General features: G+C 37.1%; 1 protein-coding gene and 1 long non-coding RNA gene across 2 annotated transcripts in view; both read left to right on the forward strand.

Annotated features, from left to right (window-relative positions):
• The window catches only part of LOC128998836 (xylulose kinase-like), a 47969-nt gene that overhangs the window by 9457 nt on the left and 21139 nt on the right, over positions 1 to 17373 (forward strand). Inside the window, exons 4-5 of the mRNA XM_054425193.1 lie at positions 8249 to 8428; positions 9958 to 10059. Of these exons, the coding sequence (XP_054281168.1) occupies positions 8249 to 8428; positions 9958 to 10059 (282 nt within the window). The remainder of the gene's footprint in view (positions 1 to 8248; positions 8429 to 9957; positions 10060 to 17373) is intronic.
• Positions 13839 to 16411, forward strand: LOC128997763 (uncharacterized). The gene is made up of 3 exons (XR_008491140.1): positions 13839 to 13991; positions 14573 to 14718; positions 16304 to 16411. It is a non-coding gene; the product is annotated as an uncharacterized LOC128997763 (long non-coding RNA).

Consider the following 17373-nt stretch of genomic DNA (forward strand, 5'->3'; position numbering starts at 1 on the left):
TAAAATATGCACGAGTTTCAGATCCGAGTAGGGTTGCCACCTGTCCCGATTCTGTTAGGACTGTGCACAACAATCTTTTCCCGCCACCGTTGTTTTCAACAACATTATGTATAAAAAAGTGTAATTGGGAACTCCAAGAGAACTTTTTGTTTGTCACTTCCTCGTAGGTATTATCAATTGACAATTAACCTTTGTAATTAATTCAGAAATTTGGTTAAGTTTTAAGACATTAGTTCCAAATAGGCTAACAATTGCTGAAATAAATTAACCAACTGCGTTTTAGCACTTAATTAACCTTCTCTCATCAGAACCAGAATTAGAGTTTGGGATCAAAATATTTCATTTCAGCTTTAAGACCTAAATTGAAACCTAAATATGAACCATACATTTTCCTACATTTGTTTTGATTTCCTATTAAGCTACATCTTTAATGTGATGTAGGCCAATCAGTGTATCATCCTGTATACTTTTTCCCATGTTAATCAACTGATGCTTGCATTTTTTATAAATCCCAGTAGGCCTTAACATTATTATTTGGTAGGTACTATTCTAGTTCATAAACAGTTAAAATTAATCTGTTACTGTATGCCTGCTAGCCTTTGACCTTCTTATCTTTGTGATATCCAATTGTGCTAATTTTAGTATCAAAGTTGTTATTGAATTATTTATTCTGGTACTTTATACTTTTCAATGAAATGGTGACCATACAAAGTAGGTTAGGTATTTTTAGCCAAGTATGAATGGAGATGAGTGTAGGATGAGTGTGCGATCTTGTAGTCTTCTTGTTAGTGACTAAGGCCAACATATTCCTTAGACACAGCTATTAATTAATAGCCTATACAGCTATGGCAACTAAGGGACCTACAGTTTATAGTGGGATCCTAACCACATTTTTGCCTTGGTATTAACGAATTGGTCTAATTATCTGGATAGTACTGCGGCTAGTCGTAGTACTCACTAGTGCAGACATTAATCCACACCAGGGAGTATCGCATCCACATTGCATGCCTATAAAAATATCCACAATTCGAGACCTCCTAGTAGCTGGATTACAGGACAACGCCACCGTCCCAGTCTATTATTAAAACTGTAAGGGTTAATAAGACTTCCATACATTCTCTTACCTAAGAAATGCTGTTGTCTGACTAGATATTATTAAAAGTTGAAGACGTCTGTTAAACTAAGGTTTAGTTAGTTGTTATTCTAAAACATGTTTAGATGCATTTAAATCTTGAATTATTGAACTTAAAATTATTGAAAATAAAAGAGCATTTTTACAATAAAATGTATTTTAGCAAAAAACAGAACAGAGATTGATTAACAGAAAACAAAACATCAACTTAAGAACGCTATTAAGATAGTACAAAAGATAAGGTTGAGATTTTGAAATTTACTCAGGTAACAATAGATAATGTTAAACTCTTAATTAACTTTGTAAACAATAGATGAAGTTAAACTTGTAATCAAGTATCACAGCCTTTGTGAACTCCTCAATGTTTGGCTAAAAGACTGAAGTAAATTAACTCATTATAGCTGCCATTTATGATCTCAAAGTCATAAAAGTATTATGAAAGGCTCGATGTTAACAACTTTGTGAAAGTTTTATACTATTAAGATAGCTGTTAAACGATATGCTCTTTTATTTTGTTTTTATGTCTTTGTATTCATAATTTGCATCTATAACAATGGTTTGATACCATCATTGTTAGAACTCGTGTAAAATAAAGAACTTTTACAATTATTAAATAATAATAAAGAACTGATTTTATTCTGATAAATAACAAATATTTAAAACATTTATCCTTAGCAAAATTATGTTATGTTCTTGATCACTTTTAAATTCTTACTACAACTCTTCTCAATTGTTTAAATAAATTAAAAATGAAAACATCTGTTCATAAAAACAAAGACTAACAAATTATTATATTTTAATGTTGATTATTATTGAATTTGTACTATATAAAAAATAACTCGATTTCCAATAACTATGTTACTATCGGCACTATTATTGGAAGATTTTTGTCAGAACAGAAATTATGATACATGTTATTTAACTCTCCATTTTTATACTTTTACCTTCTTTCTCCATAAGTCAAGAAAATTAATTATTTAAAATACTTTTTTTAAATATATTAAGCATAGAATAGGATATTTTTTAAGGTTTTAGTTACATTTGTAATGAAATATGAACTAGGCTACTATATGACTATGTGAACGTAGATGTAAAGGTCGTAAAACCAAATAAAGTTATTACCTCTCTTAGTCGATCACGGCAACGATCAGTTATCGGCTTCAGTGTGAGTGTCGTTGAGTCATTCCTCGTATTTCATACAGTAAACACAATGTCATGGTCTTTATTGGCTCTTGGCTTGTTAATCTTTGTTTATTTTTACAGCTTCAATTTGAGATTGAGAACAGTTACGTTTGTAAATTGCGCTATTGTTTGTTTTGAAGATATCAGTTCTAATTTTATGTTTTAGTTTTTTGTTTGGTCGTAAATTGGTACCTTTGAAAGGTCATTTTGTATTTTTAAGATATAGGTTTGGCAATAATATCAGCGTTAGTTACTATTTCCTTCACTTTTATGGTGTACCCACAGAGAAGTAAGGAATAGAGGATACACTCCATGTGTGTGTATGCTTAAGAGGTGTCTAGCACTAGTGCTGGTGTCTAGAGCAAAGTCCCGCAATCCCCCCCCCCTTGCCCTCATGTACTACAATGCTCAAGGTAGATGAAGAATCACAGTCACACAGTGCTCACCATTCGGGCTCTTCCCTGCTCGTCACAATTATATTTCCGCCCCAACATACCAGAGCTGAAAGCTTATGGTTGTCCCACTCCCATAAGCATAAAAACTTAGGTTTTCTATGTATCTTACTCTCTGTGTTGTAGGCCTACTTTAGTAGAAATACAGTAGAACCTCAATAATCCAGATGCTCCTAAAATCATCATCAATGTTAGCTGGAGAAGACATACCTTAACATAACAGTGTTCTCTTACGACTTCCAATCACATACAAACTTCACATGGTTATTTTGTGTGTAAAAGTATGCGGAAGGGATTCATATTCATAATAAGTATAAATGTGATATATTGAAAAGTCTAAACGAGTACTAGCAACGGTAGTAGTACCAATTTAAAAGTTAAAGTACCAAGTTAAAATACCAAATCAAAATAACATAATGCCTGGGGGGTAAAGAACTCTCCAAAAGAATAAATAGCCAAATTTAATACATATAATCTTTAAGTAATTTCTTAAACTCATTAAAATCTTTCTATTTTTTAGGTTATAGGTGATACATTTAAAAAATATTTTACCTGCATTGAAGAGGGTTTCTAATTTGAAGTGAAGTTTAAGTGCATTTTTAATGCATGTTCTTTTTTCTGAATCATCCCTCTTTAGCTTGAGCATCATCCGGATAACTCTTTTTGAATGTACCCAACATTCATTTGTTTCATAGAAATGTAATGATACAATGGTATTATGTTGGATCATAGGGGATTTACTGTACTATTGTTATTAACCTCTGACTTGATACGTTACAGGACTCACAGTGGAGTTGTCAGACAGGACAAGAAGACTGTTACTGCCCCAGTCCTCATGTGGGTTAAGGCTCTTGACTTGCTTCTGGACCAGCTCAAAGTTTGTGGAGCCGACTTCTCCCAAATAGCAGCCCTCTCTGGCTCAGCTCAGGTAAGATGAGTGTTAAATCCTTAGCTCTTTGAGCCCTATAGATTATTTGTAGATTTTACTATTCTTATTTTTATCATGTTTGTCAATCCTCTGATGAACACAAAAATCTGTTATATACAAGAGGTAAGTTACCTTTTTTATGTCCAATTATTCCTCGTCTATATGGGGACCGGTTTCAACGTTTCAATGGTGTCATTGTCAAGTTGGTTGTAAAATCTATTACTCATAGGAGGCCGTCGGTCGTCATAAGTCTTAAAAACACGTAACCACCATACACAAGAACACAAAAGAACGGTAAAATGCATGGCCATATAACTTCAAATTACAACTTGGCGGCAAGTAGGTCTCTGTATTGTTACACCCTGTACATCGTGACATGTAAGCTGGCACTTGACCGATCACTACTAACCTAGTTTAAGAACATTATACCTACTTACTTACTTACTTGAATACTTGAAGGCTTCGTCTCTGACATGAATCCCGGATGGACTGTGTCAAACTAATTTAATATAAAAACTGAACCAAGTTAGCGGCGAGTTAAATAAAGTGGCACGTCATATAAATATTTTAATTAGTAGATATTAGTAGGCCTAATTTGAAGTTTTTCCCGCACTGAGGTTTTAAATCCAGCCACATCCATTCTTCTAACTTCTTTAGGTAGACTATTGAAGAGTTTGATTGCGGTCACTGAGATGCTTTTCAGGGATTTGGACAGTCTGCATTGAGTGATGTCGAGTCTTTCCTGGTGTTATACTGATGGATATCTTGTCTTCTTCCATACATAGAGATGTTCTGGCGTACGTGTATCAGAAAGTTAAGATATGTTGTCCATTAACAGTCAGGATTCCGAGACGTTAAATGATAGGCCTATTTGTAAAATCTCTGCCCCTAATTTCAGTAGAGGTCATCACTCTCAATGCCTCCTTTTGGAGTATTAACAATCTACTGCATGCGGAAGCGTGACCCCAAAGGAGGATAGGTACCATACACGATATGGCTGTGGAATAGCGAGAAGTAAACAGTAACAAGGTACTGCTCAGTGACCACATCATGTAGCTTTCCGAGGAGGAAGATCACTCTGGCCAATTTGGTGCAGATCTGGGCCATATGGTGATCCCAGTTTAATTTCTGGTCAAGCCAGAAACCATAAGCAGCTTTACTGGTTGATTTTCTTCAGCAGCAATTTGTCTCCCAAGAGTGCAGATCAGGAGTTGGGCCGTCCTCGTTTAATTTTAACTTGTTAGAGGCAAACCACTCCATTGTTGTCTCCAGCAATGCGCTTGCCTCCCTCTTCACCCGTTCAACACGTCTACCTTCCGTCACCAATGTTGTGTCATCAGCAAATAGTAATGCCTTGCCGTCTATTCCTAGGACATTGATTAATATCAGGAAAAGGAGAGGCCCTTGGACAGAGCCCTGAGGAACACCATGTCCGTAAGAGATTTTGTTACTGGCTCCTACAAATTTACAATTTACAATTTGCCTCCTATTTGCCAGATAACTGGAGATTGCTTGGAGCGTGGTGCCTTCAACCCCATATGATTTTAGCTTGCTGAACAGAATGTCGTGTGGCACACAATCAAACACACGACTCAAATCACAGAGGGTGAGAGCCAGTTAGTTCCCAGATTCAAAAGTGTCGGTTATTCTGGAAGCCAAGGAATTCCGAAGCTTTATTCAAATATTGGCCATTTGGAATTGATGGTTTTTTCTGTGTACAGCTGTTGTTGTTGAACACTATGTTGAGCATCATTCAGTAGGTTGTTCGACTCAAAGTATTTGCATAGTTGGTTCTTGATTGTGGTCTCGACTACTTTGGACAAAACTGGAAGCACTGATATAGGCCTATAGTTTTTTATTTCTTCGGTATCACCTTTTTTATAGACTGGAACTGTTTGAGCTATCTTGAGGGAATCTGGGAAAATACAATTCCTGAGATAGCTGTTTATAGCCGATGACAGAGGAGAGGTGATATCACTGATTACAAATTTTAGGACATTATATGAGACCCTATAGATGTCTGGGCTTTTAGAGTTCCTTAAGTTCTTAACAATCTGATAGATCTCTTTTGGGGTTACTTCTCACCAGTTTCGAAGATCTGGCCCCTGTACGTTGTACAGTGGGTTGATAGAGGGTAGGATGGCCACTATTTCATCCACAGAATCAAGGAAGAAGCCATTGAAGTCAACAGGGCTGGCAGAACAGCCATCTTTAGGCCTTTTTATTCGATGCTGGTTCACAATACTCCAGGCAGCTTTGCATTTGTTGGAAGACTGCTCTATGACATTATTTTACATTGAAGGCCTTTTTTGCCTCTTATAACATATAAGGGTAACCGTTTATTTCTTTCAATCGATTACTTAGTGGACTTGACATGGTCATTGATTGTCTTAACAAGGTTTTTAAGATGAGGTAGGGAAGGGGAATACCAAGATTTATCCTGCTGCGGACATCCACTCCTGGTATTACGAGGCCTATTTGACTTTTGTTTAAAAATTTTGGTATGAAAGATCTGGAATTGAATTCATGGTTGAATATAAAAACTGATAAAGCTATCAAAAGGCCTTTCATTCTGAGTTGGGCCTATACTTGTTTTATTTACCCAATCAACTTTCCTCAATTCATATTTTATAACAGGTTGGATATCATCTCTGACTATCTGTTGAGAAACAATGTAACTGGCCTGCCATGGGACTTTTAGTTGGACACTTGTTTTTATCTCCATAATCACTGCAGAGTGATCAGCTACAGTAGGGTCAATGACAGATCTTCTATATTCCCAAGTGTTGAGATTTGTTGCTATGGTATCGAGGCAGGCAGTATTTCTAGTGGGTTTCCGGCTTGTAATGTATAGTCCAAAAGTACGGAGCAGGTTGAAGAACACATTTTCCTCCCTGGACTGTTTTTCAAGATGTATGGCAAAGTCCCTGGCCAGGGCAATTTGTTTTCCAGAATGAGAAATGAAATGTAAAAAATCATTTAACCGTTCAAATAGAGGGGAATCATCATCGGGATAGTGATAAAGCGATATTATTTTTAGCCTGCTGTCCAGCAGTTCAATGGCTACAATTTCAATGGTTTTTTTCTATGCAAAAGTTATTTACACAGATTTCCTTAAAACTAAGATTTCTATTTACAAAGATCGCTGATCCCCCATGTATAAATTCTTGTTGGCTGTACATTGAGGTTAGAACAATATCAAGCCCTATCCTGGGGTGAAATTTGGATTCTTCCGATCTTAGCCAGTGCTCAGTTACACATAACACAGTGGGGTTGATTTAATTTACAAACAGGTCAAGAACAATTAAGTTAGTTCGAAGACATTGAACATTATGTGCCATCATGTGGGTTGCAACAACTGTCCCTTGCGACCCATGTGAAGGCGCTCAAGTGCATAAAACATGGGAGTCAACCCTGTGAGTCAGTGGAAATTTTTGCAGTCCAGTCTTTTCCTTACCTCCCTGCCTACACTGCCGCGTTAGGCCCAAGTGCCAGCTTACATTTCAAGAGCTGGATTTTGGACCTACACTCTGGATTGTTATAAAAAGGTTTGAGATGGTCAAACAGTAAAAATGAGTTAAAAGACAAGTAAACTGTCAAATTTAGGGTGCAACTCACAGTACTAACCCCCCCCCCCCCCCCCTCTATTTCAAGTGGGTTTAACATTTTTGTATTTATTAACAGGGGAAGGTTGAAGTTTATTAATACGGATTACAGGATATAAATATTCCGATCACAAATCTCATCAGTACTGATTAATGCTGATTTACGCAGGGTACGTGACTTTCCAGAAGTCATTTTGGTGTTTCATTTTGTAAAACAGTAGTCTATGCATATACAATCGGTTGGATCAGTGGTGGATTGGTTCTTAGTTTATTCTAATAAACTAATAATATGGAGTTTAAATCTCGTAAGTTCTGTCACAAACAGCTGAATACATCATGGGTTGCAATCTATACCTGAATGTAATGGAATTCAAACCCTCAATCCACAGTGGTGTTTCTTGACAACACTGGTAAACCTAAAGGCCAGTTCTAAATTTGACCCACAGATTGCAGCACATGCACAGTACACTTTTCAGTTGTTTTTGTTGAGTTATAATGGCACAATTAGTTGGACGAGGGATGTTCAGAAAGAAACAGATTTACACATCGGCAACACTTGGGGCGAGGCTATTGCCGCCATCTTGGCATTAAAGCATTTGTAAACTCAGTACGCATCCAACTACGGTACCCTGCACATCATGTCTTTCGTACTTTGTGTTAAAATGAGCGCTGTCATTGCAATTTTGAGCTGCTCTAAATAGAAGGAACTTCGTAAAGGTAAACAAACATTCACTATTTTTCTGCGTAGATTGATTTAGAATGACAGTAATACTCAGTCAAATGTTATGATAATATTTTTCTGGATCTTTTAACAGCAGATACTTTTTTGAACCAATGGCTTTTTTCTGTGATAAACCTCAAGGTAGTGAACATACCATATTAAGATATGTAAGTACTCATCAGAAACATTATTATAGTTTTTCACACTCACATGATATGTGTTTTGCAGCAACATGGGACTGTCTACTGGCAGGTGGGAGCTGAAGAAACACTCAAGACTTTGGACCCTGACAGCTTCCTACATACTCAGCTAGCTTCAGCCTTCTCTGTGACCAGCTCTCCTGTATGGATGGACTCTAGCACTTCCCTGCAGTGTCGCCAATTAGAGGAACATGTCGGTGGAGCTCAGGTAAGCTAAACTAGACTACACACTACGTCAGCTGCCAAATGTACACTACTCAAACCTGAAAGCAGCAATATCTGGCGATCACCGATATTGAGAAGTTGAAAAGATCCAAGAACTGGTAAGGCCAGAGCATCCCGATGCAGCTCTGTTACATTACCGGTACCAAATAGTTTAAAAGGTCCGCTTGTAAAATGTTGATTTTTTGTTTTTTTTTCGTACTATGCGATTAGATTTTTTGTACTAATCGCATGCTCAAGGCAGAATTCTGCATACATGAATAAGCGTGGATTCTGTCCAGAGTGCATGCCGATTCAGAATCGGATTCAGAGATTCGGCGTGTGATTAATCTGAGTCAGATATTTTGTTGATAGTCACGGTGGGAGCAGGAAATTCGCCGCCGGTACTGACTCGGTTAGCAAAGAAGCAAGTCAGTTATGGAATTGTTGGATGAGTAATTAATGTATAAGATGATAACGTCTGAAACTGTTGTGAAGCTACAGCCAATGAAAATGGTGTTCATGATATTATATATCTTTTTTCCCATGGCTATAAATGATAGAGCTTCTTTCTATATTGCGTTGAATGGAGCCCAAAACCACCGAAACTTATTATTAAAATTGAACATCCCATTGTAAGAAACTTGTGTAACCTACACAAACAAAACAATTTTCCTGAAGAGCGTTTAGTGGTAACCTAAAAGTAAGGGTGAAAAAATAAAATATTTTACCATAAAAACAAAACTTATTTAATTATATAGTATGCGTACGAGGAAAATCTGAATCAGCATCTGAAACCAGAATGGAGAATTCATTCTGGTAAGCATTTGCCTGCACATGGGCTCGGAAACCGGCAGCCACTACGGCCACTTACGTTTGAATGCAAGTACCATTCCTGCCGCCAAAAATCTGAATCGGCGTGCACTCTGGACATACCGTTACATGAGGCTTTGGTGTTTACAAAGCACTATAAACGTTTAATAATCCATTCTACGTTATAGTGGCCACATTAAGTAATTCAAATTCACTTACCTTAAACTTATCTTAAACGTGTGCATTTTTTCCAAATTTTAAATTAAGTCCCAAATTATATTTTGATTGGCTGTGATGATCACCCTTTGTAGTTAAGCTAATATAGTTGTTAGTTAGCATTATTGTAATCAATATTATCAGCCAATAAATTCAAAATGATAATTAATAAAACTTGTTCACTAACCCTGAACTATCTTTTTGTAGGCTATGTTATCTGGATAAATTTAAGGTGTGATGAATTTCTGTGAGACAGAACGATTACACGAAAGACTAAGTAATTATAACTTATATCATCCCACGCCAATATTTTTGTCAAATTTTATTTAGAGCCAAACAGGGGCCATTTTATAGCGATGTTACAATTTATTTTGTCTCCTAGTCATAACAATGAATTATACAATAAATTCACTCCTTTTGTAAGATAATAATAAAGAATTTAGTAGGTCTACGTAAAAATCTGAGTTTTGGTTGAGAATGAATAAATGAACTTTTCATCTGTTCCAGAAATTGGCTGAAATAAGTGGGTCCAGGGCCTATGAACGATTCTCCGCTGCTCAGATCATGAAAATCGCCCAATCCAAGCCTTCTACTTATGCAAATACCGAGGTAACTTAAGCTACATATGCATCAACTTTCACCTATCTTAGGGTCGCCGATGAACCCTCAAAAGAAATTAGCCTATTAATAAATAAAGCTACACATGACTTCTGACTTCATATACTCACGTTGCATTCACATTCAGCGTAAAATGTCATCCTAGGTGTGCATGGCTGTCTTTAAAGTAGGCCTAATGATAATATCTTCTCCTTGGTTGTCTACATACACACACAAAACTGATGATACATGAACTGTTACCAAAACGTAATCCTTCTTAAATTATTAGGAGTTAGGTTGTCAGCAGAATGAGAATACCAGAGTATTCCTAACAAAGTATCTCTTTCTCTTTTCTGAATTCCAACTTAACTTAATTTGAACTACATATGGCATGGAGGCTATATTGTCATAATGTAAATTTAGTAATTGGTTGATATTGATAATTATCAGTGCTGTCAACCAAGCTTGCGGCAAAAGTGTGAACATATACTACATCAAAACCTGTTTTTGTGTCCTTAGACAAAGTAATTTTGGATCAATGGGATTTTTTAACAAGTAAAAATTAAAACAGCAATGACAAATTCTAACTAGTTCTAATTCAAATGTAAGCCCTTCTATATATTCACGTGGACAGAGGAAAGCGGGAGTTGTCTGGGATCTTGTTTACACTCTACACAGCCGTCCTTACCACGTGTGTACGTCACTGTACTGTGCATGTGTATGCAGATGACTGCCAGTAGCACTTTCCCTACCCAATTGGCTCATTCAATAGTGCCTTTGAGGATGCAAACATGGATCTTGAGAGAATAAGTGAGTGGTCAAGGAAGCACGGCCTTAAGTTGAATGTTAAAAAACGCACAGTGATCCACATCGGATCACCACCCATCGCAATTCAAAAAATCTGCGACGGTGACGTGCATATTCAACTTGAAAATGAAAAGCTTAGGGTTTGTGACACTGTCAGGACTTTGGGCGTGGTTCTTGACAGTGGTCTTACCTTCTCCAACCACACATTTTCTCAAATTGTTTTGGGAAGGCTGCAAGGACTGTACGGATTCCGTTTGATTCTTCCAGAGACTGTAAAATTGAAGTTGGTTCAGTCTCTGGTGTTGTCAGTGATGTATTACTGCATACCTGCATATGCAACAGTATTTCCCGGGAGGATATGAACCGACTTAATAGGCTGCAAAACACTGCAGTTTGTTTTGTCTACAGACTTCATAAGCGGAAACACATATCCTTTTTCCGTGATTCTGCTAGTCTGTTGCCAGCCGAAGCTGTATGCAGAATGCAAACTTGTTGCCTCATCCATCGGGTATTATCTCACAGAGAACCAAAAGACCTGGTGGAGAGACATGTGACACGTGGAGCAATTGCTCGACGGGGCACTAGGCAGGGCACCCTCCTCCACTTTCAAAAGTTAATTTGGAAATAGGGAGGAGGGGGTTCTCCTATTTTGGCCCAACCATTTACAATGACCTCCCCTATCAGTTCAAAAGCCTTTCGGCCTTAGCTTTAAAAAAAGGGTAATATTCATTATAAAGCAGGCATTTATTTTTTTTTTTACTTCTGTACATGTACATAATTTGTTTAGGGATATTACTTGTGAATATTTAGTTTGAGTGATGTTAGTAATTCTGTAAACAAATATTATATTGAGAAGCACTCGAGAATAAAGGAATTTTGATTTGATTTCTAAACATGTTACATTAATACCATATCAAAGATAAAAGATCTTGCAAACAAATATCAAAAAGAAAATGTTATATTAAGAGATGTGACAGCCTGAGATTTTCGATCAGGCCAAATTCGAGTTAGTTGTGATGATCTCCTGCGGTCATGTAGACATCATCATCGTCTCCCGCGGTCACATGAACGTCATTGTCGTCATCCACAACCACGGCAAAAGCTGGAACATATACTTTGGTCATGGAAATGTCATTTGCGACATCCGTGATTGCAGAAAAAGTGGTAATTTGTCAATCATGCAATCTTTGAAAACATTTTGAGTATTGGTATTGGCATCGACTTGCGTTGATCAATTCTCGATACCAATACCAATTGTCAAGTATTATCAAGTATTGTCAAGGGTATCAAGAATTGACACATTCCTATATAGACCCACTATATAAACACATAGTTTATATTATATTCAATGTTTTCAGAGGATATCTCTAGTCAGCAGTTTTGCCTGTTCACTGTTCCTCGGTCGATACGCTCCAATAGACTTGTCAGATGGTTCTGGAATGAATCTATTGGATATCCAAAGCAAAAGTTGGTCACAAGATTGTCTGAAGGTTGGTGTTTTATGGCTTTAGGTTTTAACTAGGTTTAGCATTTGTAAGTTATTTTATTTTTAAATATTCTGCATAGATCCAATTATTTCACACTGTATTAAACTGGTATGAGTCAAAAGGGTGAAAACTAAAAACTAAATAATCTCAAGAATGAAAGGTAATATTTTTAGAAAATGTAATATAACTCTGTTACCTATCTTTTTCATGCACACCTTTTGCTCAACAATTGAAATTATGATGGCACTAACTCCTTTAAGCTTCGAAGTGTCATGGATGTTTAATCTCTTGTTTAGATGAAATACGTTGGTTATCTAGATCATATATGACCCCACAGGATTATTCCCATTGTGGTTACTCTAAGTAGAAAGTCTATGTAAACAAGTCCAACTTGATACTGGAGTTTGAAAATGAGGTTTACAGATTTATCCATCAAAGTTCTTAATAATCGATAAATAAAATAGATGAAAATTGTCTTCAAAAAAGCTAAAGTCAGTAGGGCTGCATGTGGCAGTTACTTGACAGATATTAATTTTCATCTTTTACATAATATTTTACAACTTTCTAAGAAAAAGATCCACCAAGCATGTAAACATAATTACATGCTAATGACATAATTTTATTTGCATAGCATCCATCAAAATCATACATTATCACACTTTCTTATCATATGATAATTGTAATCTACAATGTAGTGTGTTTGTGTAGGCTTGTGCTGAGGACCTAGCCTCCAGGCTGGGAGAGCCAGTACCCTCTCACTCTGACCTGGGCTGTGTCAGGGACTACATGGTGGAGAGGCACAGTTTCAACCCTTCCTGTAGAGTCATAGCACTACATGTAATCTACAATGTAGTGTGTTTGTGTAGGCTTGTGCTGAGGACCTAGCCTCCAGCTGGGAGAGCCAGTACCCTCTCACTCTGACCTGGGCTGTGTCAGTGACTACATGGTGGAGAGGCACAGTTTCAACTCTTCCTGTAGAGTCATAGCACTACATGTAATCTACAATGTAGTGTGTTTGTGTAGGCTTGTGCTGAGGACCTAGCCTCCAGGCTGGGAGAGCCAGTACCCTCTCACTCTGACCTGGGCTGTGTCAGGGACTACATGGTGGAGAGGCACAGTTTCAACCCTTCCTGTAGAGTCATAGCACTACATGTAATCTACAATGTAGTGTGTTTGTGTAGGCTTGTGCTGAGGACCTAGCCTCCAGCTGGGAGAGCCAGTACCCTCTCACTCTGACCTGGGCTGTGTCAGTGACTACATGGTGGAGAGGCACAGTTTCAACTCTTCCTGTAGAGTCATAGCACTACATGTAATCTACAATGTAGTGTGTTTGTGTAGGCTTGTGCTGAGGACCTAGCCTCCAGGCTGGAGAGCCAGTACCCTCTCACTCTGGACCTGGGCTGTGTCAGGGACTACATGGTGGAGAGGCACAGTTTCAACCCTTCCTGTAGAGTCATAGCACTACATGTAATCTACAATGTAGTGTGTTTGTGTAGGCTTGTGCTGAGGACCTAGCCTCCAGGCTGGGAGAGCCAGTACCCTCTCACTCTGACCTGGGCTGTGTCAGTGACTACATGGTGGAGAGGCACAGTTTCAACCCTTCCTGTAGAGTCATAGCATTCACTGGTGACAACCCCTCATCATTAGCAGGTACCCCAAACATTGGCTACTTTTTTCCACATCTACTACAGGTCTCTCCATTTTGTGTGTCAAAGACATGTCACCAGCATTTTTGTTATTTATATTCAATTTCTCTAACATATTAGATGTTTAACGTTTCGTACTTTGTACCAGTCCGTAAACTTTCGGTAAACTTTCTCTTCATGTCTTTCCCATGATTTCTCTAGTGGCAGGTGTTTAGTTATCTTTAAAGCTTTTTTCATTCAATTCAATTTCATTAAATCATTAGAAATTTAATGTTAGACATATTTTGAGCAATTAAAATAAAACAATAAACAAACTAATGCATGTTTCTGTATACATTTAGATTGTGCAACAATGAAAACAGCTGATTTCAATCATCAAAATAAACTGTAACAAAACACTAGCTCACATAGTGGGTTAATAGAGAACTAATAGAGAGCAAGGGAAAATCAGCTGTTCATTTTTCCCTCACTCTAAATTATTAGAGCTTCGGAAACAACTACTTTCTTTGATATCAGCTGTTATGGAAAATAACTACTTTTGGTGAGGAGTGATTAATTAAAAAATATACCCTGTTATGTTTGCAGGCATGACTCTGAGACCAGGAGATGTCGCTGTCAGTTTGGGTACTTCGGATACTCTTTTTCTACCTCTTACACAACCACCCACCCCTGCCTGAAGGACATGTTCTCATTAACCCTGTTGATAGTGATGCATATATGGCTTTGCTGTGGTATGTTCCTTATGATTATAAATTTAATTTCTCAAGAATAAATTTATTTTTTATATGATAGGGTTTTGTAATTTAGATTGTATATTCAAAAAAGTAAATAACATATTTTGGAATTACACTTTGTTTTGATGATTCTGTACACTTATATCCAAAAGCGAGATGAGTTGTTGGTGGTCTATAAGTATACCATTGTTCTTTGTTAATAAATCAAGTTTCATACTGGTAATCAATAGTAGTAATTGGCTCTGAGATAATGCCGTGACTCGGTGATCCAAAATTCACCTAATCTGGAACACCTAATCTGAAAATCGGAAGGTTATCTATAAAAAGTAAAGGAAGAACACGTCTCTTAGGTAAGATAAACAGTCTCTGAATTAGAGATATCTCGACAAAGACTATACAATATTTCAATTTAATTTGATCTTTAATTTATAAACTTTTTTCAAAATATCTACTATGTAAAAAGGTAACATGTGGACTAAAAACGTCAAGTGACAGTTTAGGCTTAATGAATCAGTTCTATGAATTCAAAATGTTGACTAATAGCTAAACATACCTTGTCGGACAATCCTCAACATGTACTGTAGTGTCGTATTTTAAAACATGCTTCATATTTTTTGGCATTTCTTAAACTCTACCATCGTCAGGATCCACTTGTGGAGGCCTTGTCAAAATAAGTTATAAAAATTTCACACATAACACAAAAATACAAAATGATTACAGATAGGCCTAGTAATTCATGTGTTTACATTGCCGCCGGCAGGACTGGAAGTAGACTGAATTAGGTTATGACAGACTGACGTGGACTCTGGATTGTCATCTCCCTTATCAACAGCTTTTTATTGGACTATTGTAGTGGCGGAGAAGAGCGTTGAAAATATAATGGGATTCGTAATTGAGTTTTTCATTTAAAATTTGTGTGCTGCCCCTAGTTTTTATGTATATTTCAAATTCTTCCAAAGTATTTAATAGATTTCCTTTCCCGCAGTACAAAGGCGAAATTAAAGAACCACTGAAACATACGTAGTAAGTTTTAAAATACAACACTACAGTATATGTTAAGGCATGTCCAACATGGTATGCTTAGCCATTATTAGTCATAAAATGCATTCCTGAGGCTATAAAAATAAACTAAAATTGATTTTCCTGAAGATACCATGAATTAGTGTACCCACATAGCAAATTTCAAAAACATTGACTTAAACAATACTTTCTCCACATATGTATAGAAAAAAATAAAAGTGTTTTTTTTTTCATTATTGACAGCCTGTTCCATATCTCTAGATCATAAATGCGACTCAGACAAATTAACAAAGATTAGAAAAAATGTATTCAATCCTTGCAATTACTACTTTAAAAATTATATATTTCTGAAATCCTTAGTAAAATATCTAGTTAGCATGTCGCAGGCACATTAGTTTCACTGCTACAGATTTCCTTTTCAAATTACCTATATCTTCTATCTACTGGCTGAAACCGAAACGTATTACAGACTACATATTTGTTTAACATATTACACGTCGTAGGGTAGGGTATGCCCTCTGTATTCCCTTTTTAAAGTGACTTTCAAAAGATTTTGTTTCAGTTTCAAGAACGGCTCACTCACAAGAGAAAGGATCAGAAATTTAGTTGCTGAAAAGTCATGGGAAAGATTTAGCAGTCTTCTGAACAGCACACCTAGGGGCAATTTTGGAAACTTTGGTAAGAAAATTTTTAATTAGAGTTGTGCGACGCATCGAAAATGAATAGAAATTTCAATTCAATTCGATTTGATGCATCAAATCAACATTCAACCAGGTTAGGGAAGTCAGTTAGGGGAGGTTAGGGGGGTTTCAGGTTAGGGAAAAATCTAAAAACTTAATTTTCATCAACAGATAAATCAGTTTCTTGAGTACTCAAAGTTTGGCCGAAAAGCTTATCCAAATCACCATCACAAAAGCCCCTCGCCCACTACACGATTTCGGCCTTAAGACACTGTGTCGGACCGACCACACTCCAATGTGACCCATTGGATCTTATGAGTGCTCGCCCACTGTACGACAGTCTCACGACCACGATAACTGTCGTGGTGCAGTCCTCTACTCCCACTGTGATCCACGACTGTCGTGCTCACAGTGGCGGACTAGATCAAATGGAGGCTCGCCTACACCACGATTTTTTTGTCGGAAGTCGTGCGTTCTCCCCAGTAATCCTAGTTCTCGCTCCACCTTCTCGCTGTGTACTTCGCATACTGCGTTTGTTTTTTGGAGTGAATAGTGACAATTGCATAAAATAAATTGGTGTGTGGATTGAAAACAGCAACTAAAGTGATAATTATTGACAAAGATGTTTTGATTTTATTACATGGGTGGAATGTCTAACTTCTGTGGGATAAAACTTTGGACGATTATTAGGACAGAAATGCAACGAAAGAAGCGTGGAAATTAGTTTGCTCTGCTCTGAGAGAGGATTTTGAACAATTGGAGGATAAAGGACATTCTGAAGTAGTTTCAAAACTTGTTATCATCACGCCGGAGTTCTTAAAAAAGAATTTGGAATGCTCCTGTGTTCTCTACTTTGATTAATTGGGGGAACCCAGTACTACCGCTTAATCCTACGCCGCTTAATTCTGTGCCCCATTGCAACAACATGTAACGGATTAATTGTTTCACTATT

This window comes from Macrosteles quadrilineatus, unplaced genomic scaffold (genome assembly GCF_028750875.1).
Source record: "Macrosteles quadrilineatus isolate MER2022 unplaced genomic scaffold, UCM_ALF_1.0 Scaffold_7__1_contigs__length_78375512, whole genome shotgun sequence".
NCBI classification, from domain to species: Eukaryota; Metazoa; Arthropoda; class Insecta; order Hemiptera; family Cicadellidae; genus Macrosteles; species Macrosteles quadrilineatus.